We start from the raw sequence: 25,725 nt of genomic DNA on the forward strand, positions 1-25,725 counted from the left end.
TTGCCATTAGTGAAATGGCTCTTTGCAGAGGGGACAAGTGTGTGCCCTTTGAGAGCGGGCCAGAGCCTGCTGCCTCATGCCTGTCAATCATCACTCTGTGTCCTGAAAAATGACAAATGCTGCTGCTGTGTGTCTGCCAGCAGGTCCTAGGGATTCTCTGCTGATGCGGTCCCTTTGCATCAGAGATCAGAATCCAGCCCAGACTTTGCAAGTGCACAGCATGCTTGCAAAACACTTCATGTTCAGTTCTGGATAGCGCTGCATGCCCGTAGTCAGTTAAGCACCTTAATTCATGGTTAAAATGTTAGTTAATGGGATGCAAATTACAAAAAGGCGATTTTAAAGAAAAAAATCTTTAAGCCTAGTTTTGTTCAGGGCCCTTTGAGTTTTTTAGACTGTGTTGGTTAGATCATCTTTTTTACTGAGGTGTGTATGTAACTGAATACTTTATAAGATGTGGTTGGTCTTTTTAAATGTCTTAGGTTATTTTCACTTGTAAAATAATGAAGGCTGATGGACTGAGAAGCATCTTTCTGTTTGTTTGTTGTTTTTGATTGATCCCATCCACGTCACAGGCCAATTTCATTTTACAACAGCAGTAACTCCTTCTGATTTAACTGTCATGTCGCTACAGGATTGTTGATGTGGTTAAGGGTTAAAAATATCCCAGGATAAAACTGCCATAGTTAAGTTATAAGACAATTTTTATAATGGATATCAACCCTCATGCTTTAGGTAATAAGCCAACCTTGGAGGTTAGGAATAATTTTCCTCTGTGTATAGATTGTGGGATAACTGTCCATCATGGGGTGTTTTTGTTCTGTTTTTGTTTTGTACCTTCCTCTGGCACTGGCCAAAGTCAGAGATAGGAGACTAAAATAGCTGGACAACTGGTCTGATAATTTTTTTAAATACAGGATTCCTAGAAACTAACAAAAATAAAGGTGAATTCCAGCCAGGAGCAATGCTGTCGTCATCTCATCATGTGAACAACTTCCACAAAGTGACCAAAAAATAAGACCTCCTCGTTACTGAATTTGTTTTATTAAAGATAAAATTGTTAACAGTACAAAATACCCTCTTACATATGCAGTAATAAAAAAAGGCATCAGATTTACACAGTAACTGAGCAGCATTGAGGCAAATGGGTTAGAATAAGAATAAACACCATTGTTTTAAAATACACCGGTAAGTTATTTTACTGTATTTATCACCTATAGGTGAAGGAAAATAAGATCTCCAGATAAATTCCCAATTAAGGATATTTTACACACCTTTTTCTATAGAGTAATATTGATGTGAAGCTAGGCTGGGCAAAGGAAACAAACCAACAAAACATCTCTCTAGAGGACTAGAAGGATCGAACATTAACCTTTATGATCAGTAGAAGCTCCACGTCATGGAAAATATACCGGTGGAGGGAAAAAACAAGGTGTGTTTTTAGTTAACGGTAATGTTACTTTTTGCATCACTGGCAAAAACTCATCTTGACAGTCTGTTTTCAGTTTAAAATGTGGTTCAGAACAGGTTAGAAAAAAAGGTCTGTCAGGGATGGGATGGGTAGGTAGACTTAAGACTGCCCCAGTGCAGGGAATGAACTCGAGGATTCTTGAGGTCCTTTCCAACCTGACACTGCTGTGATTCTATTTGGCCCCTAAAGTTAGGCTCCTGAGTCAATATTAGACATCTAAATAAGTGGCCTGCTTTTGTGTTTTTGTTTTTGAGTAACTAGGTACATTGAGATCAACAGTGTCTCCTATGGAAGATACATTTGGTTCTTCGAGTCTCGAGTCAGAAGGGGCCTCTTTGATCACCTAGTGCAGTGGTTCTCAAACTGTGGGTCAGGATCCCAAACTGGGTCATGACCCTATTTTAATGGGGTCACCAGGGCTGTCTTCGACTTGCTGGGGCCAAAGCCCGAGCCTCACCACCTGGGGTTGAAGCTGAAGCCTGACTGCTTCAGCCCTGGGCAGTGGGGCTCAGGTTACAGGCTCCCTGCCTGGGACTGAAACCCTTGGTCTTTGGCCCTCTCACCTGGGGCGACAGGGCTCAGGTGAGCTCGGCTTCAATCCTCCATCCTGGGGTCATGTAGTCATTTTTGTTGTCAGAAGGGGGTCGCAGTGCAGTGAAGTTGGAGAACCCCTGACCTAGTGTGACAGAGGCCACAGGACTCACCTGCATTAATTCCTCTTGAAATAGAGCAGATCTTTTAGAAGAAAAATCCAATCTTGATGTAAAAATTTCCAATGATGGAGAATCCACCACAGCCCTTGGTGAGTTGATCCAGTGGTTAATTTCTCTCTCTCAAAAATGTACAGCTTAGTTCCAGTCTAAATTTGTCTAGCTTCAACTTCCAGCTATTGAATCTTATCAGACCTTTGTCTGGTAGATTGAAGAGCCCTGTATTATCGAGATTTTGTACTCCGCTTTATGAGAGCTGAAGTGCTCAGCACTCTTAGACACGTGGCCTGACTTGCCAAATGCCTAATGTGGACTTAGAGCCTAACTTTAGGCCCACCACTTGCAAAAGATCTTGGGCCAAATGTTTAAGTATCTGGCTCTTCTGTATTTACATAATTTGTGTGTAACTTTACCCAGCATTCTGCTAATATTCCTTTAATAATCTGTCTCATGTAGGCACTGATGCCATAAGGGCTTGAAGTATGTCCTCATTTCAGAGGATGGAATGAGGATTGAGAATCAACATGGCTTTTATAAAGGAAAATCCTCCCTCACCAATCTACTAGAATTCTTTGAGGGTGTTCACAAACATGTGGACAAGGGCAATCGAGTGGATACAGGGTAGTTGGACTTTCAGAAAGCCTTCTGACAAGGTCCCTCACTAAAGGCTCTTAAGCAAAGTAAGGAGTCGTAGAATAACTGGTTAAAAGACAGGAAGCAAACAGTAGGAATAAAGGGTCAGTTTTCACAATGGAAAGAGGTAGATAGTGGGGTCCCACAAGGATCTGTACTGGGACCAGTGCTGTTCAACATACATTCATAAAGGGGTAAACAGGTGGCAAAGTTTGCAGATGATACAAAATTACTGAAGTTAGTTAAGTCTAAAGCTGATGTGAAGAGCTACAAAGGGATCTCACAAAACTGGACAACTGGGCAAGAAAATGGCAGATGGAAATTCAGTGTTGATAAATGCAAGGTAATGCACATTGGAAAACATAATCCCAACCATAGATACACAATGATGGGATCTAAATTAGCTGTTACCACTCAAGAGCAAGATCTTGGAGTCATCATGGCTAGTTCTCTGAAAACATCTACTCAGCATGCAATGGCAGTCAAAAAAGCAAACAATGTTTGGAACCATTAGGAAAAGGATAGATAAGACAGAAAATATAATGCCACTGTATAAACCCTGGTATGCCCACAACATGAATACTACGTGCAGTTCTGATTGCCCCATCTCAAAAAACATATATTAGAATTGGAAAAAGTACAAAGGGCAACAAAATGGATATGGGTACGGAATGGCTTTCCTAGGCAGAGAGATTAAAAAGACTGGCCTAATCAGCATGGAAAAGAGATGACTACGAGGGGAGATGACAGAGGTCTATAAAATCATGCATGGTGTGGAGACAGTGAATAGGGAAGTGTTATTTACCCCTTCATTTAACACAATCAAATTAATAGGATGTAGGTTTCAAGCAAAGAAGAGGAAGTATTTCTTCACAGAATGCACAGTCAACCTGCGGAACTCATTTCAGGGAATGTTGTGACAGCCAAAATATAACTGGGCTCAAAAAAGAATGAGAAATTCATGGAGGGTAGATCCAGCAGTGGCTATTTGCCAAGATGGTCAGGGACGCAACCCCAGGCTCTGGGTGTCCGTAGACCTCCAACTGCTAGAAGCTGGGACTGGATGACAAAGGATGGATCACTCAGTTGCTCTGTTCTATTCACTCCCTCTGGCACTGGTGGAAGACAGCCTACTGGGCCAGATGGACCATTGGTTTGACCCCATATGGCCATTCGTATGTTGTTGTTGTTATAAGACTTGATAAAATTACAATTGCATTTTCTTGGTGACAGTTTTTTTAAATGAAAAATGAATTCGCTTGAACATGTTTAGGCCAGAAAAAACTTAGGGCTTGTCTCCACAAATGGTTCTCAGAAAGCCGTAGCGGGACTCTACCCAGCACTTGTCTGCCACAGACTGACTGTTGGCGTAGGCCTTGGTAGTTCACGTTAACCGTTTGTTAATGTGCTTTGATCTAGTCCCATTTCAAAGAGGATTAGATCAAAGCACATTAACAAAACTGTTAATGCAAATCTGCAGTGTGTACTTGAACAAATTAGTCCACAACAGATTAGTGCAGGGAAGATTCACACCCCAGGTTCCCATAAATGAATTGTTTGTATAGACAAACCCTGTTTCTAGGCAGTACAGCCTTACAGAATACATTCATGTACAAATTCACCTCTCTTATTCTACGTATAGCAACTTTATCTGAATATACAGTACAAGTCAATCCTATTGATGCACCAAAATAAGACCCTGTATTAGACTTATTCCTTGCTCTGGCAAACACATTGAGAGATGATTGGTAGCTTTCCTGAATAAGGAGGGCAGGATCAAACCAAAAAAAACTAAATATCCAGTGTGTCAGTTCACAGCCCCTATTACTTAGGGCTACTAAGAAAGCAGCACTCATTAGGCAAGAGACATGGGCACCATGAAACACTACACAATCCTATTTGATTGTTTGTAATCCTAAATACATCAACTGTGCAGAGCAGAATTTGTTTTCTCCTTTAAGGCAGTGTATCCTTTACTGAAATCTCTTGCCCCCGATCAAAAGCTTTCAAGAGGGTTATTTTTATAGTGAACTATTGTGTAGCAGGGTGCAAGAAGGATCAGCTAGAGGCTGTTTGGCTTCTTGCCAGGGAGGGCAGAATTTGGGTTTAGTGTGCCAAGAGGATGGGAGTTAGGAGCTTCCTTCTGTGTCACTCGGATGTTGTACAACGGCCCCTCCCACAGATGCTGGGGTAATGCCAGGATCTTTTGCCCTCGGTAACTGGTTCAAGGGAGACCTGTCTCTCTGTGTGCTTTAATGATTACATCTCTGTAGTCAGAACAGCTGCCATGGCAGACTGAATTACAGAGACTCCTACTCCAGTGCCATTCAGTCATCCCATGACAGCAATTCCCAGGATGTCCCTCCACAGGTTTGAGTCCTTCAGGCTTCCACTAAATGCACCAACTGGCATGACACTCTGGGCTTCTTTTCCATGTCTTAGTTTACATGACAGTAATCTATTGCTTATCTGCCGCGGCCACATGGCTGGCTGCCACTTGCGAATCAAACTGTAACAAAGAGCACCGTTAATAGCACTGACTGTGTGAATATAAGATGCACTTTCAGGAGTTTATGGAGGTTTATTTTTTAAAATTTCCCTTGCTTTATCAAAAGGCACCAATTACCGCTTCTTCTAGGGAAAAGAGAGGTTGGGTGGCGAACTCGCATCCACATGTTCCTCTATTAAACTGAGGTCAGTAAAGTGAGAATAAAGAACGCTCCTCCGTGAGGAAAACCTGCCTCCCATCTCATGAAAAGCCTGAGCAGCCTTTATGACAGGCTCCAAAGCTTGGCATACATAAGCGGTCAAATCAAGGGCAGAAACAAATTCCAGATGAGAGCCCTCCACTGAGAAATATATATTATATAGCTATAGGGGCCCTGGACTCATTCCTGCTAAGCACTTTGGCCCAGTCCAGCAAAATGCTTATTACACATGTGCTTAAAGTCAGGCATGTGAGTAATTCTATTTGACTTTGTTGGGGTGGCAGGGGCTGGGGACTGTCCGGGTGCTTAAAATTAAGTATATGCTTAAGTATCATGTTAGATTGGGGCCAGAGTACTCTGGCCCCATTTTCAGGATCAGGCAGTAGTGCCCCAGATATTTTCAACTGGTAGTTTACAAACACCGAGGGCTTATCTATGCAGGGACGCTCAGGAAAGTAAATCCAAATTAACTAAAGGTGTGAATTTAAAGCACATTAGTTAAAGTTCATTAACGAATTAAATCAAATCAAATTAAGGCTATTTTAATTCGGAAGTGTCCACATAGGGGTTTAATGTGGTTTAACTAATCCACTTTAAATTCACACCATTAGTTAATTTGGATTATTTATCTGGAGTCTCCCCTTGTAGACAAACCCTCTCATTCAGTACTGAAGTGGCCGCGGTGCAGTTTAGCTTAATTTACTGCCATAACGAAGAGGCTGCCTCCAATGACGCACAAGCCTTAAACTATATGGAACTTTACAGGTGAAACCCAAAATCTCAGCACAAGCAAAGTGAATTGAAAGCCATTGTTTCCCCCCGGCAAACTTTCGAGATTTTGCATTAACATTGACTGTTCTCAAACTTATGCATTTTAAAAATCTGTAGTTTTAGGGTTAATTATGCAAATCTGACTTTTGGAGTGGGGAGAAGGGAACTGGGAGTTGCATGTTTCAGAGTAACAGCCGTGTTAGTCTGTATTCGCAAAAAGAAAAGGAGTACTTGTGGCACCTTAGAGCCTAACAAATTTATTTGAGCATGAGCTTTCATGAGCTATAGCTCACTTCATCGGATGCATTCAAAGTCTAAGGTGCCACATGTCCTCCTTTTCTTGATGCTAGAGATACTGATTCATTCCAGCAACTGAAGCCTAATCAAGAATCAGAAGTCAATGCTAGCTTATACCATGTTTTGTGCTGAGCTTGGAGTTTGAGGCACGGCTTGGTCCCTTTCTGTCTTACTAGCTTGCTCGTTGCTACAAAGTTTGTGTGCGTAAGAAAGAGCAAAATGCAGTCTTGTTAAATGTGGCATTCAAAGCAAGGTGGTGCTCCAGAGAGCTCAGCTGTAACACAAATAAGAAAAAGTTTTTATATTGGAGCAAGGAGGAATGATGCCCAAATGGATTTGAGGGGAAATAGAACAATTAACACGAGGTCTAATTGCTCCCCAGTTTAGTACTCTGTTGTAGCCTTAGCCGAGTCTCTCCAACATGGAGTACTGTATACCTACCTGGATCTCCTGAAATGTGGGGAAGTTAACAGTTTTTGTTCTGCACGGATACAGCTCTCTGGACAAGGTGAGGTTGGACCTGCTCAAATCAGTAATTCAAGATAGCTGCAAGATGTAGGAATACACCAACCTTGGCCCGGTCAAAGCAGGCACAGAACACACCTCATGGTGAGAAAGTGGTAGTTGTCTCTGTCTCCATAGCAATGGAGAACCGGCTGGTCTCCCTGCAGGACGACAGCTGCCAGAGCCGCTCCTGGCTCAGGCAACCCAGCTCCTTGAGAAGCTTGAAGAGGTCATTGCGGAATTTGACGCCAATGAAGGCATAGAGGAAGGGGTTGAGGCAGCAGCGGAAGCAGGCCAGAGTGTAGGTCACGTCGTCTGCCACATCCAGCTGCTTACTCTTCTCGCACTGGCTGTCAGTATTGTTGAAAGCTGAGATGGTCTTGGCCAACATGACGCCATTGTAAGGCAGCTGGAAGACGATGAAGACTATCACCACAGCGATGATGACCTTGATGGCCTTGTTCTTCTCAAAGTTACGGGCCTGGAGCAAGGTCTTGACGATGACAAAGTAGCAGAAGGACATGACCAACAGGGGTACTAGGAAGCCAAAGACCATCTGGGACACTTTGATGCCGGTGTCGAACTTGTGCAAGTCGGTGGTGGCAATGATGGAGCAGCGGGGGGTCTCGGATGAGTTCACTCCACTGTGGACCAGTTCTGGGATGGAGAGGACAAAGGCCAGGATCCAGATGGAGAAGCACGTGATCTTGCTGATGAAGATCATGCGGGAGCGGAGACGGTGGGCGGAGGCGGCCTGGACGATGGAGAAGTACCTGTCAATGCTGATGGCCAGGAGCAGCAGCATCCCGCTGAAGAAGCTCATCTTACAGATGCAGTAGACGGCTTTGCAGGCAAACTCCCCAAAAAGCCAGTACTTGGCTGCACTCGTGGCCCAGAAGGGGAGTGTCAATAGGAAGAGGATGTCCGCTAAAGCCAGGTTCAGCAGGTATATGTCGGTCATCGTCTTGAGCCTCTTGAAGTAGATGTAGGTCAGCATCACTAGCCCATTACCCAGGAGCCCAACAAAGCAGATGAATGAGTACATAGCTGGGAGGAATGCAGCGCGGAAGCTCCGGACCTCCGCCTTCTCACAGAGACTCTCGAACATGTTGTAATCGACAGTGACGTTGGAGTCATAGTAGTCCGTGACATTGTTGCCTGTGCACAACTAGAAGGGAAAGGAAACAAGTGTGCTCAAGGCCTTACCCTGCAATGAGGTAGATCCCTGGTAAATAACTCATTGCAGGAGCGAGGCCTGAACTGGGAACGTAAAGTGAGTAAAACCGCCAAGCCTCCAAAGCGGAGAAATCCCAGATCACTTCCAAGCCTTTCCCTGGCAAGCATCATGAGCTTAGCTGGTCAGAGCTTTTCATAATTTTTTTTTGGGGGGGGGGGGGGGGGATGAAAAATGGAAATTCTATAGGAAATGCTGGAGTTTAACTAAAATTTTTCATGTTTTCGTAGAAAAACCAGAAACCTCGGGAAAAAAAATTCATACTTATTGGCTGAAATTTTTCAGGTTTCAAAAAACTGAAAATTTTTCAATTTTGAATGAAGGCTTTTAAAAAAGAAAAAAAAAACTTGACAAAAATGACTTCCTCTTCGTTTAGACTATTTTGTGGGAACAAAAACATTTCCTGACCAACTCTGGTCACAAGGAATTTTCTGCCTTTCCTCCTTGAATATTCACCCTTGGGATAACTCTGCGTATAACAAATGGCATGGAATAGACAGAGCGGTGCCATTTAATAATAGCTGGCTTTTATACATGTGGCCATGATCCAGGATGGGGTCTTCTAGGCACAACCATAAATATATACAATTAAAATTATATAATGGTTTTTGAACTTTTGGGGGATTCTTAGTGATGAAACTGCTAAACGAGAGTGATTGCAGGAGGTAAAGCAAGAAATCACTCTCGTTTAGCAGTTTCATCACTAAGACTCCCCAAAAGGTTCAAAGGCCTCTATGCTTCTGGGGCGAAACAGAGCAGTGGTGTCATGAAACACACAGGAACACGTCAGGGTAGGAAACGTATGCAATAGGCCCTGTAAATGGAATATAACAACCCAAGTAAGCCTAGCCGGGAAACATCAACATCGCTGTTCTCATAGTGTCCTGCAGGTTCTTCAGCGACTCCCCCAAAGGATAGAATTTTGGATAAAATTAGAACAGACCTTGACAGGTCCCTAAAGGCCAAACAGAACTGAACCTTAATTTGAGCAATTCAAACTTTGGTTGGCATAATACTTCATCAACAGGCACCTCTGTAGGGAGAAGCAGCTAATTACTGCAAGAGAGAAAGTGATCCTGTGAGGCTTCCAGCCCCATGGGCCAGAGCTGAGAGGCCTGAATCAGTTGCAGATGCGCATTTTCACCCACATCCTTTGAAGGCAGTCAGTTGCTAATATCAGTGTAGCCTCTGCACCAAGGGGAATGTTGCCCTCGTGAACAGAAGTCCTGCTGGCACTGGGTGAATTTGCTAAAAGACCTGAGGGGTGGCATTAGTCCAGAGAAGCTGGCCAAAGCTTCCCTTGACCAAGAAAGCAGCTGGATGCTGAAGAGGGAGTTGGATTCCTTATAGATATTCAGGATGAGAGGGTCAGGCTGGCACTGCCCAGAGCTCATTCCTTAAAGAGGCTCCTTGTTTCAAGTGTTGCGCTCAGGGGTTTTAAAGCTTCAGCCTATGGTATATTAAAATGTTGGTGTGTGTTTTTTTTTTAAATTTAATCTGTGTGCAGGAGCGCTTTGAACTCCTAGACTCCTTGCTCTGCTGGGACCAAATTTCACTAGCCCCCCAGTCATCCCACTAAAATGGAGTGTATTGTAGAAATGCTGGCATGCACAGCGACTGAATTACAAAACAACATCTGAATGTACCACAGTCACGTCACGGATATGGAATGTGGACATGGTGGTATTGCCAATCACAAGTATTCAAAGATTGAGTCGGGTCCCCCTAAAGTCATGAAATGGGCGTATTTTTTTTTTCCTTCAAATGGAAGGTTCCTATTTGATTTCTGGAGCCTTTAAGGGTCACATTTTCAAGGTTTCCTTGTCAGCCAGGAGGATTACAAACATTGGCTTTTTGAAAACAAAAGCTGAAATGCTCACATAATTCCATGATGCCGGGGCCGGGGCGCTAAGAAAAACCACCACGTGGCATGCGATTCATGATAGAATGGTGAGAGTAGGCAATGCTGGAACAGCTTTGCAAGCCCAGTTCTCCTTAGATGCTTTCTGGCTCTCCTAGACCCCAAGGCTGGATGGGTGCACTGTCATTGTGTAACACGAGCCAGAGAACTTGCATAAAACAACTGCTACCCTTGCTCTCCCTGTTTCGAGTAAGCCTGTGAAGTAGCAGAAACGAAGGACTTTGGTGTGGTTGTGGACAGGGCTCCTGGGGGATAGGCTATGACTGGGCCCCCCCACCTCAGTGACTTTCTGTAATAAAACAATAAGAGGGTCACTACAGCCCAGACAAAATCCAGTGAGTGAAGCTGCCAGGAAACGAGTGTCACTTTATCAGAGTCTCCTGCTGCTTGACTCAAGTTTCGTTGCTACTGCTTCTCTCTCAATTTGCCAGACTAGAGCGGCCTAAAGAGCAGCATGAGCTTGTGATGTCTGCACCCTGCTGTTCTCTGTCCCACTACCCTCCCTTCCTCTCTGCTCTGTGCAAAGATGAAAGGCTTCCCCTCTGGGTGGCGTCTACCTGTCTTATCTCTGCGAATCTTTGCATGCTCTTCGTGGCAGCCAGGCTTGGCTTTTACCACATCCTGCATGTATCTGAACCCCTGCCACCTGAAGTGAAAGGGGAAAGAAACCCACCGCAAAACCTTCCTTGCAGAGTCTGAGCCTGTGGGGGGTGGGGGGGTGAGGAACACTCCCAAAGATGTAGCAGTCCTAGAGTACAGCTGGTCCTAGAGTAAGTAAGGTGCTTCTGGCCCAGAGTTCACTAGCAGGTCAGAACGGACAGTTCAGTAAAGCTAGATTCTTTGACGTGTTTCCTTTTTCCAGCTCTAGTTTTACTCTGAATTGGAGGAAGAGAATGAAGGAGGAGTTCATGGCAGATGAGAAACTTATATAAAGTCTGCTGCAGTTTCCACGGCATGCATCCGATGAAGTGAGCTGTAGCTCACAAAAGCTTATGCTCAAATAAATTGGTTAGTCTCTAAGGTGCCACAAGTACTCCTTTCCTCCTGCAGTATGAACCGATCAGGTCCCAATCCTGACGGCCTTTCTCACATGATCAAAGGCTGCAGTATCAGGTCACTATGACCAGATTTTTCCAAAGAGGTCAGCACCCAACAGGTGGGAAACCTGGCCATTTGTTTAGGTGCTGAAATGGGAGCAAGGCTGTCGGTATGGAAGCCCTTCTGGAAATCCCAGCCTTAATGCTCAGTTTGTATTACATTCATTATCTTTAGTTCTTTTTCTTTCTTTCCTCAGATCTCACTGGCTCTGGACGGGTAATAATTCAGATAGTTGTTCTGTGAATTCTCCCCACTTTGGTCTAGGTGGCCACCTGAAAACCCTTTAGGATTCGAATATGAAAAGTAGTTTCTATCAGAATCACTTTTGCTGCTGCTTTGTCTATCAAAGTTATCCATACCTTCAGCTCTCCATTCAGTACAGGAACGCAGCTAGATTTCAACCAAGTCCCTTTTTTGTTTTTAATCTCTTACCTGAAAAATGAAGGGAAGACTCAAAACAACTGTCACCTTCACCTGTTTACCTAGAGAAGGAGGAAGCACAATATTAGTGATTACGATTCATAGATATTAAGGTCAGAAGAGACCATTATGATCATCTAGTCTGACCTCCTGCACAATGCGGGCCACAGAATCTCACCCACCCACTCCTGCGATAAACCTCTCACCTATGTCTGAGCTATTGAAGTCCTCAAATCATGGTTTAAAGACTTCAAGGAGCAGAGAATCCTCCAGCAAGTGACCCGTGCCTCGTGCTACAGAGGAAGGCGAAAAACCTCCAGGGCTTCTGCCAATCTGCCCTGGAGAAAAATTCCTTCCCGACCCCAAATATGGTGATCAGCTGAACCCTGAGCATATGGGCAAGATTCAGCAGCCAGATACTACAGAGAATTCTTTCCTGGGTAACTCAGATCCCACCCCATCTATCCCATCACAGGCGATTGGGCCTATTTACCATGAATATTTAAAGATCAATTAATTGCCAAAATCATGTTATCCCATCATACCATCTTCTCCATAAACTTATCGAGTTTAATCTTAAAGCCAGATAGGTCTTTTGCCCCCACTGCTTCCCTTGGAAGGCTGTTCTAAAACTTCACTCCTCTGATGGTTAGAAAATTAAGAGGGGTACCCAGGTAATGTACATTTGTCCTAGAAATAAAGTTTGAAAATGGTTTCCAAGTTTTAACATGATACATTGCACAGCTGTAGCGTCTCTCATCCATGAATCCCAAAGCATTTGACAAACCTTATTAAGCCTTGTACAGATGGATAAACTGGGGCATAAAAGAGAAGTTAAGGTCCAGATCCTAAAAGGTCTTTATGTCTCTAATTCCCACTGAAATCAGTGAGAGGCGCCTAAGGACCTTTGAGTTTCTTGCCTTAGTCAGAGGTGGGCAAACTATGCCCTGCAGGCCACATCCAGCCCACGGGACTGTCCTGCCCAACCCCTGAGCTCCTGGCCAGGGAGGCTACCAACCCCTCCCCTGCTGTCCCCCCCCCCCCCAGCCTCAGCTCCTGCTGCTCCTGCCAGGCAGCGTGGCAACATGACTGGCTCCGTCCGGGTGGTGGGGCTGCAAGCTCCTGCTGCTCGGTAGGGGGGCAGGGAGAGGGGGAATTTGATAAGGGGCAGGGAGTCCCCGGGGGGGGCAGTTAGGGGACAGGGGGCGGTTGGATGGGGCGGAGGTTCGGGGGGTGGTGGTCAGGGGATGGGAACAGGGGGGCTCGGATAGGCATGGAAGTCTCAGGGGGCAGAGGTGTGGATAGGGGTCAGGGCAGTCAGGGAGTGGGGAGGGGCTGGGGGGAGTGGAAAGGGAGGATAGGGGGCAGGGGCCAGGCTGTTTGGGGAGACACAGCCTTCCCTACCTGGCCCTCCGTACAGTTGTGCAACCCCAGTGTGGCCTTGGGGCCAAATAGTTTGCCCACCCCTGACTTAGGTGACAAACCCCAAGTCACACAGCAAGTTAGGATAAAAGCAAGAAATAGAAATCAGGTGTCCTGCATCCTAGGCGTAAAGAATGAAGTTAAAAGACTTGTAGTTAACTTGTGCTTGGTTTATCACATTGTCTGGTTTATTTTTAGTTATTTCTTTACAAAAAGGCTATCCCTCTTGCAGGGGGCGAGGACAATCAGCAACCAGCCACACGTAGCTCATACACGCCTCTTAATTGTTGGGCTAAAGCTTACTTAATGTGAATAAAAAAAAGTATGGCTGTGTCTGTGATAAATTTGGCCCAGCTGTGCCCTGACAGAAGACTACAGAGCAAGGAACTGAGATCACCTACAGGATACATTTGATTAAAGTGGGCTGAAATTTATTATACTTTTCTAAGTGTCAGAGCCAACTTCTGCTTTGAACCCAGAGGTGCTGCCTGCTGAAGATGGGGAAGGAAAAAAAGTAAATTCAGAGCCAGGAGTGACGTGCTGGAGCAATCGCAGACAAGCAGCTCTTCCTCTGTGGTTAATGAAGGCGCAGAGGCCAGTGAAAGCATTTTGCTTTCCGCTGTTTAAAACGGACTCCGGTTTCTTACCTCAGCCTCCAGTCATCAGCTACCTAGGTTAGACGTCGATCCTGCAAGGCATGAAAGCCCTCAGTTCCCTCTGGCTCTGAGGGGAGCTGTGGAAGCATCTCACCTTGGAAGATACGTGGTCTCTTGGGGTATATTTACACAGCCCGCGGCAGCGAGCCTCCCAGCCTATGTTGACAGAGCCCCTGCCCAGGGTCTCCTGCTAGTGCTCTACTGTGTAGACAGTGCTGTGGAGTTGCGGCTTTGGCTCTGAAGCCCAACTCCCTACCTAGGCTTCAGAGTAGGCTGTGTAGACATATCTTGGTATGACTGGGCCCTTCCCGCATCTCTCTTAGGAGCAAGTGGGTTTGTTTGCTAGGATGTCTGCAACCCCCTAGTAATATTTAGCACTTGCTTCACACTGCTTTTTGCAGGGATCATCCAAGTAATGAGAAACAGACCCCATCTTACCAATACGGAAATTGAGACATGCTAAAGTCAAGTGATTTGCCCAAGGTCACTTAGCAAGTCGCTGGCAGAGCCAGTGATGAACCGTTGGTTCACAGCCCTTTGTTTCTTCCCATAGGCCATGCTGCCTTTGTATCTTTAAACCCATTCATTACTGAGTTTGAATCATTCATTCACTCCCACTGTTGTTACCATCCTGTTCTGTGTTCAGCTCTATTCTTTGTGGGATTGCTGGCTGTTGTTTCTCAAGTGCCTTTGCAATGCCAGTTTGTGCCTGCCCGGGGCTCAGCTCTAGGAAGCTCTTGTGCAGTTACTCCTATGCACTGGGAGGATTGATATCCATTAGTTCACGAGTCTGTTGCCACACTGCCATCTGTAGGTCCTAGGCCGGAGTGGCATTATTCAGATAAACGGTTAACTCAGTATTGGGTGATGATCAGCAAAGGTGTTGTAGAGAGAACAAAAGAGGCCTAATCTTCTCATAGAGCGATGAGAAAGTCATGCTTCTCTTTCTCCCAGAGCCTTCTGTGAGCTTACCACAAAGTTTCTCAGAAGTCTGGGCCTTGGCTGGAGATGGGACATTGGCAGGGAGGGCGAGGGCTCCGAGGTGGCACTGAGCTTTCTCTCTCTTGGGGTTGGCTGGCTGGTTGGTGCTCCCATGCTCAGGAGGTAGCGGATCACCATATGTGGGGTTGGGAAGGAATTTCCCCCCCCCCAGGTCAGATGGGCAGTGACCTTAGAGGAGTTCTTCACCTTCCTCTGCAGCATCTAGCTGTGGGTCACCTGCCAGCTTCTGTAATCAACCATCTGATATAATTATATCCTGTACACGCACCCACCCTCCCTCTATTGGTTTATACAGGATCCAGGACAATCCCCATCTGGAGGGTCCTAGATGCTACAGCATTAGACATAACACAGAAGCAGAGACACTTTGGTCTCCATCTGTTTCTTTGACCAAACTACATGGGGTATCAGGGAAAGCTGCACATGACCAGTGAAGACAAGTAGAACCAGAAGAGCGACCAGGATGGATCAGACTAGTAGTTCATTCAGTCCAGTATCCGATCCCTGACAGTGGCCAGGACCAGATGCATCCAAGGGTGGAGTATAACACCCCCTCCCACCTCAAAACTGGCAGCAAGAACGGCTTTGCTCACCCTTGAGAGCTGCTACCCCACACTTGGAGCTACAGCACAGCGTATGGGGCAGGAAACATGGAGGGTGCCCACAATCAGTTGAAACAGCTGGTGGAATTTAGTGAGGCAGAAGCCAGTTACCTGGCTTTGGAGGGGACACGGAGGCTAACACCCCAACTCTTCCCAGAAGCCCCGTGGGATCTTTAGTGATAAGTGAGGCCTTTGTCTTTTCTTAATCTCCTCCAAGACCACAGCTCCAGCAGCATGGAGCCTCCTAGCACCAGGCTGTGGAGGGAATTCAGTAATTGAGAGGGCACTGCATCTTTCATCCAACCGCTGACCAGATCTGCCCACACTTTAACCTCTGAGGAGTGACATCAGAACCCCACAGTGGTCTGGTTTTTTGCTTTGGAGAGTGATAATGAACTGAAAACAAAAGTGACTCAACTAACCATTTTCGGATAGCTCATCTGCATAACTTTCCTTTAAAGAACCCCTGTTTTGCTTTCTTTAGGAGTTTTCAGTGTCACTTGACTTCCAATACCAAGAAAAACTGCTTAAACAATCCCCCTGGGGCAGTTGACAAACCAGAAAGGACCAAGGAGACAACGTCTTCCTACCTGGCTTTCCCTCACCAGCTTGTTGAGTGAGTCCCACTCTAAGTGTAGTGGGCATGGAAGCCCACTGCCCTCTCTTGCGAACACCACTGCTGGGAACCAAGCTTTCCAAAGCACTGGGGAGAGATGAAGTGGCTGGCAGGAGAGGAGTGGAAATGAGCCAAACGGCCCTTTGAACTCTGGAGTTTCATGGGCATGTTTAGAACATTTTTTTTTTTTTACCTGTGGCTGTTCTTGGTTCTGGGTATTTTCCTAAAGTTTCATCTCTCAAAATACTAATAGAAACTCCCTCCCTGAAAGTCCCTGTAACAGCAGAACTCGCAACCATGCTAAATAAAACAAAATAAAATATCCAGGGGAGGGAACTAGTTCAGACAGGAGGTCCAGTGCCCCCCACCAGCTCCTTTGGCTGTTCTCTGTACGTGCTTTTCAACCACTCTGTCCTTCAAATGCACCACATCATTCCAGAAGCCCTGCACGGAGAGACTTCCGGCTCAGCCTGGTTCCTCCTGGATCAATAAGGGAAGAGCGATTCCCTGTTGAGGTTCCTACCAGCCTATCTGTGAGGAGGTGGGTCCCAGCTGGGAGCTCCTCACTCCTTCTGGAGACAGGGTAGGGTTTTTTTGAAAATGCTCAGCATTGGCCCATCTCTGCTCCCATGAAGTCACCAGCAAGATGCCCATTAATTTCAAGGGGCAGGGAGATAGGCCTGCGCTGAGTGCTTTTGGCTCTTTCCCCCCAGCGTATGCATTGTGCTCGGGATCGTCCCATTGCACAAGGGAACAGATCTCAAACTAGATCAGGGAAGATACTGCAGCAAGAGGTTAAAAAAGAGGCATTTGTGTTCAGCTGCACAGCCTACGCAGGAGTAAAGAGATGGAACTAGGAACAGGAAACTTTAGGGTGAGCATCAAAGAAAATGCTTCCAGACCATGGGATGTATCTGGCTGTGGAACAGCCTCCCAAGCGAAGTAGCAGAAACCCCATCAACTGGGGTATTTAAAACTAGACCAGACCCAGCCCTGCGGAATGGACCAGAGAACCATCCTACCCAGACTCTTGTGCAATGAACCACAATTGAGCTAACAGGTCTGCTCCATCCTCACCTTCTAAGAATCTATGACTCAGATTGGGGTGGGCTAAACTCTCATCCAGAGATGGTCGTTTTACACCCATTTTGCACTGTAAATGGCTGCACCAGGTGCAGGGCAACAGGGAGCTGGCCACACCACTGGATTTTCAGACGATGGCTGGAGAAGACTTTGAACAGTAGCAACAACAGATCCAATAAACTCAGCAGAAAACCTGCCTGGCTCTTACAGAGGAGAGTCTGCTCTGGGGCTATGGCCACAGGTGAATGATCCTTTCGCACTAGCCAGACATACAAAACCTGAGTTTCCAAGTCAGGGACCTAAACCCACATTTAGACTAAGGGCACATTTACACAGCAAGTTAGCACACTGAGACTGGGCATAACCGTTGTAGATTTAATCTAGCTAGTGCAGGTAACAAGACCAGTGAAAATGTCCCAGCACAGGATTCAGTGTGGGTTAACCATCCCAATTCAAACCCATTGGGGACTCGGGGTACATACCCAGGAACGGTCACATGCTGAAGTCCATGCCACCACATCTACACTACTGTTGTCCTCACTAGCGAAATTAAAACTGGCATGGGAAGGCATAACTGTGTGCGACCAATCGTATGTTCATGTGGGGTGTAGACATACCTCTGGGCTAATGCAGTGTGTGTGTTCTTGTCTTCATGTGCAGTGCTGCTGAGGTGCTTTAGTAAAGACACGACTACACCAACGGGAGAGCTTCTGTCGACACAATGCTGTCTACACCAGGGGCCAGGTTAGGGTTGCCAAGCCTCCAGGGTTGTCCTGGAGTCTCCAGGAATTAAAGATAATCTTTAATGAAAGATTATGTCATGTGACGAAACCTCCAGGAATACGTCCAACCAAAATTGGTAACCCTAGGCTGCCAGGTTGGTATAACCCCGTCGTTCAGGGGTGTGGATTTTTCACACTCTTGAGCCATGTAGTTATACCGATATAAGTCTGTAGTGTAGACCTGGCCTGTGTGTCTGCTACGGCAGAAGCTGCTTCTGACGCCCCCCTCACACTCTTCAAACTCTGTGACCTTCAGGAAAACAACCAGTTGTTTCTGAGAAAGAATGGTTCATCAGCATTCATTAGCATATTTAGTCTCTCTCTCTTTCTGTCACTCAGCTCTTGCTATCAGGGCCTACTTCCCTCATTTCAGTAGCGAAACAGACCAATGGGGCAAAACCGGGTCTTTCATCTCAGGCACTCGCAACACATTGTGACAGAAGGGAGAAATTTCTTTCCCCACCCCCTCACGGAAATTGTGAACCGAACGAGCGGGCTGCAGAGATAAACAGATTAGCAGAAAATTCATTCTAAAAAAGAAGAGCTCGTGTTTTCTGCCATAAGTGCTGTATCAGTAATAATCCCTAAGCCCCAGTCTGAAAAAGCACTTTAGCATAGGCATAGTCCCACTGGCTCCTGTTGTGCTGGTAGTGAGGTTAACAATGTGTTGAAGTGTCTTGCTAGATTAGGTCCTAAGTCCCTTGAGCTGGACCTTGCTGTCTTTACACAGCTGAGCAGGGATTTTTAATGTGAGTACATGTTGCAGGTTAGGGTTTCTTCTGCATCATCTAATGTCTTGTAGGCTTCCACAGGGCATGGACAATAAGGTGACCTCCCTGTTGTCTCCCCATATTTATTTCAGTGGAATGGCATTCTGCACCTCCCTCCTTTCCCCGCCATGCCAAGGCTCAGGAGTCTCTATCCCTGAACGGCACTGGCCCTACTCGAGCCACACGTGTTCTGTGACAGTTGCCCTATACCTTGCCCTATGTTTGCCCGTTTATTATTCTCAATCCATGTTCACTGTGGGCACTTGCTGCTGGAGTTTCAAAAACTCCTTAGAGAGGAAGCATGGTCTTGTGGTTAAGACTGGAGTGAGATATAGGAAACCTGCGTTCGTTTCCCAGCTCCACCACCATTTCCCTGTGTGATCTTGGGAAAGTCACTTAATTTTTCTGCACCTCAGTTTCACCATCTCTAAAAAGGGGAAAATACTTCCTTGCACCCACCTTTTCTCTGTCTTGCCTATAATGGGTGGGATTTTCAAAGAGCATAAGGGAACTCAAAGATCCCACTGAAATAGTTAAGGGGCAGGGACTATCTTTATATGCATGTACAGCACCCACACAATGGGACTCATCTCAGCTGGAGCATTTAGATGCTACCATGAGGAATGCCCTAATAACGTCCCCCAGGCTGCTGTGCTGGCAGAGGCCTAAATGCACAGGGAAGCCTTTTAACTCCCTACTCATTCCAGACTTTGACTTGAAAATATGGCACGAAGATAGGGCAGCAGGACCCACCTCCTCGCTCAAAGCAAAGCCCAACCATCTACAGATGCTGTTATGCTTCTGTGCTCTTTGGTTTCTGTGGGCAGTATCTCAGAGCAGAGCTTGCCCAGAATCTGTACCACTCTCCTAATTATAGCATTGACCATCCATTCATTCCCAGAAAATCATCAGGTGTCTTTCAATCCCACTTTGCTTAATTCATTTGCAAAGTGGTTCGACCTTCTGCTTTCTTCTGATGGCAAAGCTGTTACCATTCTGCGTTCTCTGTTGTGTTCTCTCCCCCACCCCTCCACCTTTCTTTGCCCCTTTCATTCATTCCGGAATGATTTTTTGCAAGTATTTTGAGCACTAAAGAAAGTGAAAAGAAGTATGTTTAAAAGCAAGCACTAGGAGGAAGGAAATTACTTGAGTAAAGCCTGGAGTCGAAAGGATAAAAATATTTGCACTCCAGTTGTTCAGCCACATCTCTGACCCACTACTCTCTAGTTTCCTATGATTAACCCTGTGGATGCAACAAAACCACTGAAGGGAAATCTGAAACACGTTCTTGCAAAGCAGACCTGAGCTATAATCAAACACTCAAGGAGAGTCTTAAATGCTGACAGTAACAAGCTGCAAGTTCTCCAGGAACAACACTGGTGCTGTATTTCCAACAGCAGACAGAGCCAGTGCCTGCTGCTGCTCATTTTGATGCTTAACGATGAAATAATCCATGGAAATACAGCTCCAACTAGATTCAGTCCCACACTGAGTGAATCCAAAGCAACAACTCTGCATGGATCCAAGGACCTAAAAATGCTTTCCCTTTGAGAGAGGGAAGCATTATAAAATTATCCCCACCTCACACCTAGGGAAATTAAGGCAGAGAGAAAGGAAGTGACTTGCTCAAGACTGCACAGGGAGTCTGTAGCAGAGCCAGGAACAGAATCCAAACATCCTTGCTCCTACTCAAATCGCTAGACTATGGTCAACGATACTCAGGAGAAAGGGTCCCCTTTGTCATTTAAAAATAGGAAAATTAAGTAGTTTTAAAAATTTGGTTAGAGAGATGGTTTCCCCTGTTTGTTTTCAGATGTGAAAATTGAGGAAAATTAAAACAATTTAAAAACAATATTTTAAATAGAAATTTAAAAAAAAAGTATTTCAGTGTAATGCATGGTGGGTCCTTTCCTCTCAGCGTCGTTTGGAATGACGTGGGGAGCATCCCTAATAGCGCAGATGAGAACAAGACTATATGGGGATACCCAAAGGATGGGGAAGATGCACTCACCACTGTCCATGGTCTGCCTTCTGCTGGCGTTACAATCGCAGGGTGGGTGAAGGCACCACATACGACAGTGTGGTGTCAGAGAGCAGCATTTGTCAAGGGCCCCGTTCGGGGGACTCTGGCTTTTATACCCTTATCACTAAGAAGCACATGACATGCTTGGAGGCTGCTGAGATTTTGATTATGCTCCTCCTCCCCACCCCACTGAGCCAGCCACACTATACCAGCCTGGGGACCACAGAGTGCTTCCTGGTGCACTGCAGTATTGCTGAGTGGCACTTTCCCAAAACAGAGACCTGTAAATAACAGCAGAGTCTGGTGCATGAGGCGAGTGACTGTATCTAAGCGGGGAGGGCTTGTCATTCTTTCGTTATTTCGCCTCCCTGTAATTCATCCACACTGAGGTGAGCATAGACTGCAGAACATTTAGCACATCTACCAGAACCCAAGTACTGATGAGAAACAGAAAAAAACCACTCCTTCCCCCCCCATCTTTTCCTGGGGAGACCACTCAACAGCTGCCTGGGAAGGGAACAAGTTTTCTCCAGTGGTTTGTTTACAGCAAGGAAGCCAAGGTAAATCTATCTAGGTGATTATATTAGCTCCCATCACCAAGTTGATCTCCCCCCTGTCTCTAAACGCTGAACAACTTCCAAGCCTGCAAATGAATATCCTCCTCCTCTGTGGTTTGTATCATCAGCCGCTAAATATCTCACCGCACACTATCTGCCTTGAAAGTCTCCGTGGGTATGTGATTCCCCTGCTCCTTCCCCACCGCCACCTCACTCCAGGAATTTCTGAGTAATCGCAGGTTCCTGACTAAAGGTCCAGTTTCCACAACAGCGTCCTCCCCTCCTTGTGGGACGGTATCACTGCAGGAGCTTTGGGCTCTGAAGGACATGGTATCCCTCTTTTGGCCTGATTCTTCCTTCCTGGCTGCTCCCTCCAAGGCCCATCCGTGTACAGGATGGACACCAGGAGTTCCCTGAGCATACTGCCTTGCAGAACTCCCAGCCCCTGTGAGCGAGCATGAGGAGACGGTCCCTCCAAGTTAACAACGAGGCGCACTGTAAAGGTAGAGAGAGTGGGAACTTTGCATTGTGGTTGCCCGTGCTGGACTGTATCACCTGCTCTTTGGAGGGACTTTGTTCTCAAGGGCCGTCAGTCCTGTGCTGCTCTCCCCTAATTGGGCTTTGCGTAATCCTAGTTGTCGCTCTCACAACAACGGGCCAAATAAATCCATGATGCAACCCCAGTGACTTCAGTGCATTTACACCAGAGATGAATTTAGCCTAATAACTAGAACCATTACACTAGCAAATCCAAAAGTTGTTATCCTGCAAGCATTATGAGGTGAGGGAGGGAGGGAGGGAGGGAAGGAGAAGAAAAAAATATTCCCAATAATTTCTGTGCAAACTCTGTAAAATTGCTTTTTTTAAATAAGACACTGCACGTGGCATGTGCAGAACACACAATGTGTTGTGGGGCTGAAGTTTTAATCAGTCCTCACTTGGGATGATCTACGAAAATTAACTTTTGGCTTCCTAAGCACATACCACCATGATGTGAGTCACATTCTCTCTCTCTCTCTCCCCCTATTTGTCTAGGCATACGTAGGTCCATTTAACAACTGAGTCTTTGACACTTTCTTTGACTACACAACTTGCAGAAGAAGCAGGTGTGCTACCGCTGAGAGAGAGATCCCCCCCCCCTTTTTTTTTTTTAAAATACCTCTTCCTGGAACAAGGTCTGAAGAGGAAAACCACATTGTAGGGCTAGGTAAAATATTTAGAAAGGGTAGGTAGAAAGCTTTTGACTTGCACACTTTACTTACTGTATATAGAAATGAGTGGAGTTGGTAGGATGGTCACATTCTTCTCAACCCTCTCTTGGCCAGCGCAGTTACCAGATATATAGGAGCCAACCTGAGCTTAATGCAGTGTCAATTCAGAAAAAAGAAAAGGAGTACTTGTGGCACCTTAGAGACTAACCAATTTATTTGAGCATAAGCTTTCGTGCGCGACAGCTCACTTCATCGGATGCATTCAGTGGAAAATGTAGATCTTTTCGTACACACAAAGCATGAAAAAATACCTCCCCCCACCTCACCTACCAGCAGGAGAGTGAGGTGGGGGGAGGTATTTTTTCATGCTTTGCGTGTACAAAAAGATCTTCTACGCTTTCCACAGTATGCATCCGATGAAGTGAGCTGTTGCTCACGAAAGCTTATGCTCAGATAAATTGGTTAGTCTCTAAGGTGCCACACATACTCCTTTTCTTTTTGTCAATACAGAGTGGTTCTGGCTGTGGTCAGAGACAATGAGAGTGGGACAGTCAGGCAGATGTTTGCAGTTTCTTCTACAGCTTCCTGTATGCTTGTCACATGGGTTATCTTCAAAGCTGCTGTTCCTGCTTTAGGATCAATTGTAGGTTGTCAGAGACGAGTGAATCTATGTAAATAACTTTCTGCAAGGTGCGGCTAGAAACGTTAAAAATAAAAATGCACAATGTGTTTTCAATGTAAAATATTATCACCCCTGTTGCTTAGCAGCCATGTTCATGGTTTGTTCCCCCCCAAAAAGGAGATTTTTTGGTGACCATTAGCTCAGAATCCTAGCAGACTGTTCTTACTGTCTTATCTGCAAGCACGGGTACACTCGTCCCTCGGTGCCCTCCTCCATGATTGTCCTGTACAGGTTACCATACTTTTCAGACAAAAATAGCATGGAAGAGGTTAACGTCCCAATGGCAGATGATAGGTTCTGCCTGTGACTGATTTCAGTAGTCTCTTTGCTGGTAGTGTCTGGAGATGGATGTTCTGTAGGGAAAACTGATAAAGTGTATGGCAATCCAGTACCTCCTCTATTCCTCTGTTGTCCTTGATGCTACTGACTTGGACCAAGGGGAGTCATAAGGAGGAAAGGATAGACTGGGAGTGCTCCCTTTATTGAAGAGATATGCCTGCTTCTGTGCTCAGTGGTATGGTTCCTTGCTGCTCCTTGATTATCATATGACAGCACTAGCTCAAAATGCTCTTTACCATTTTTCAGGTAGCAGGGTCAGGACAGGGGATCAGGCCCTTCCTCCCTGATGTGCTCCATCCACAGTGACCCATGCTTTTCCTATCTCCAGGCTGGAGGCTACTTGGAAGCTTCTGCTTGTGAGTGGAGGATCATATAACACCTACACTTCCTATCCAGTTCTGGGTGCAATTCAAAGTGTTGATGATTACCTATTACAGGGGCTAAGCGGACACTTAAAACTTTGCATAATCTGAACTTCAAGAAACTTTTCATGTTGGGCCTGATCCTGACCCAATGAAGTCACTGCCAACTGGCCCTTTAGGAGAAGAGAGAATGTACTACATTAAAATCCAAATTAACATTTTTTTCAAACAAATCATATGAGAGAGGATTCAGAAATTGACACATATCATTACGCTAGAACTGCCTTTTACTACTTCCCATCCAGACGGCAAGAAATAAAGAAATCAGCATTACAATTCATTGTATGAAAACCCAATTCTAAGCCCTGGTCTACACTAGGACTTTAGGTCGAATTTAGCAGCATTAAATCGATGTAAACCTGCACCCGTCCACACGATGAAGCCCTTTATTTCGACTTAAAAGGCTCTTAAAATCGATTTCCTTACTCCACCCCTGACAAGTGGATTAGCGCTTAAATCGACGTTGCCGGCTCGAATTTGGGGTACTGTGGACACAATTCGACGGTATTGGCCTCTGGGAGCTATCCCAGAGTGCTCCATTGTAACCGCTCTGGACAGCACTCTCAACTCAGATGCACTGGCCAGGTAGACAGGAAAAGAACCGCAAAGTTTTGAATCTCAATTCCTGTTTGGCCAGCGTGGCAAGCTGCAGGTGACCATGCAGAGCTCATCAGCAGAGGTGACCATGATGGAGTCCCAGAATCGCAAAAGAGCTCCAGCATAGACTGAACGGGAGGTACGGGCTCTGATCGCTGTATGGGGAGAGGAATCCGTGCTATCAGAACTCCGTTCCAGTTTTCGAAATGCCAAAACCTTTGTCAAAATCTCCCAGTGCATGAAGGACAGAGGCCATAACAGGGACCCAAAGCAGTGCCGCGTGAAACTGAAGGAGCTGAGGCAAGCCTACCAGAAAACCAGAGAGGCGAATGGCCGCTCCGGGTCAGAGCCCCAAACATGCCGCTTCTATGATGACCTGCATGCCATTTTCGAGGGTTCAGCCACCACTACCCCAGCCGTGTTGTTTGACTCCTTCAATGGAGATTGAGGCAACATGGAAGCAGGTTTTGGGGATGAAGAAGAAGATGATGATGATGAGGTTGTAGATAGCTCACAGCAAGCAAGCAGAGAAACCGGTTTTCCCGACAGCCAGGAACTGTTTCTTACCCTGGACCTGGAGCCAGTACCCCCGAACCCACCCAAGGCTGCCTCCTGGACCTGGCAGGCGGAGAAGGGACCTCCGGTGAGTGTACCTTTTAAAATACTATACATGGTTTAAAAGCAAGCATGTGAAAGGATTAATATGCCCTGGCATTCGCGGCTCTCCTGGATGTACTCCCAAAGCCTTTGCAAAAGGTTTCTGGGGAGGGCAGCCTTATTGCGTCCTCCATGGTAGGACACTTTACCACTCCAGGCCAGTAACACGTACTCGGGAATCATTGTACAACAAAGCATTGCAGTGTATGTTTGCAGTGTATGTTCAAACAACATCCGTTCTTTATCTCTCTGTGTTATCGTCAGGAGAGTGAGATATCATTCATGGTCACCTGGTTGAAATAGGGTGCTTTTCTTCAGGGGACACTCAGAGGTGCCCATTCCTGCTGGGCTGTTTGCCTATGGCTGATTGGAATGTTCCCCGCTGTTAGCCACGGGGAGGGTTGAGGGGGTAGCCACGCAGTGGGGGGAGGCAAAATGAGACCTTGTAACGAAAGCACATGTGCTATGTATGTAATGTTATCAGCAAGGTTTACCCTGAAAGAGTGTAGCCACTGTTTTATAAAATGTGTCTTTTTA

The 25,725-nt window shown here is 45.9% G+C and overlaps 1 protein-coding gene across 3 annotated transcripts; it reads right to left on the reverse strand.

Annotated features, from left to right (window-relative positions):
• Window positions 1–1,041: 1,041 nt before the first annotated feature.
• On the reverse strand, window positions 1,042–20,802 carry CCR7 (C-C motif chemokine receptor 7). Of its 3 annotated transcripts, none has more exons than XM_073325765.1 (3): window positions 20,712–20,802; window positions 11,780–11,829; window positions 1,042–8,262 (listed from the first exon to the last, which is right to left on the reverse strand). In XM_073325765.1, the coding sequence occupies exons 1-3, from the start codon at window positions 20,770–20,772 to the stop codon at window positions 7,195–7,197; spliced, it is 1,179 nt and encodes a 392-aa protein (XP_073181866.1). In that variant the 5' UTR covers window positions 20,773–20,802; the 3' UTR covers window positions 1,042–7,194. The 3 variants fall into 3 exon arrangements, with proteins under 3 accessions (XP_073181866.1, XP_073181869.1, XP_073181868.1); XM_073325768.1 differs by lacking the exon at window positions 20,712–20,802 and adding an exon at window positions 14,818–14,998; XM_073325767.1 differs by lacking the exon at window positions 20,712–20,802 and adding an exon at window positions 14,284–14,898.
• Between the last annotated feature and the right edge of the window lie 4,923 nt (window positions 20,803–25,725).

Source organism: Lepidochelys kempii, chromosome 27 (assembly GCF_965140265.1).
Source record: "Lepidochelys kempii isolate rLepKem1 chromosome 27, rLepKem1.hap2, whole genome shotgun sequence".
Taxonomy (NCBI): Eukaryota; Metazoa; Chordata; order Testudines; family Cheloniidae; genus Lepidochelys; species Lepidochelys kempii.

Coding starts and splice junctions, on each gene's coding strand:
- CCR7 (XM_073325765.1), bottom strand. CDS start 20,772: ATGTGGTGCCTTCACCCACCCTGCGATTGTAACGCCAGCAGAAGGCAG. Junction 11,830..20,711: donor AAGGCAGACCATGGACAGTG/GTGAGTGCATCT, acceptor CTCCTTCTCTAG/GTAAACAGGTGAAGGTGACA. Junction 8,263..11,779: donor GTCTTCCCTTCATTTTTCAG/GTAAGAGATTAA, acceptor TTTCCCTTCTAG/TTGTGCACAGGCAACAATGT.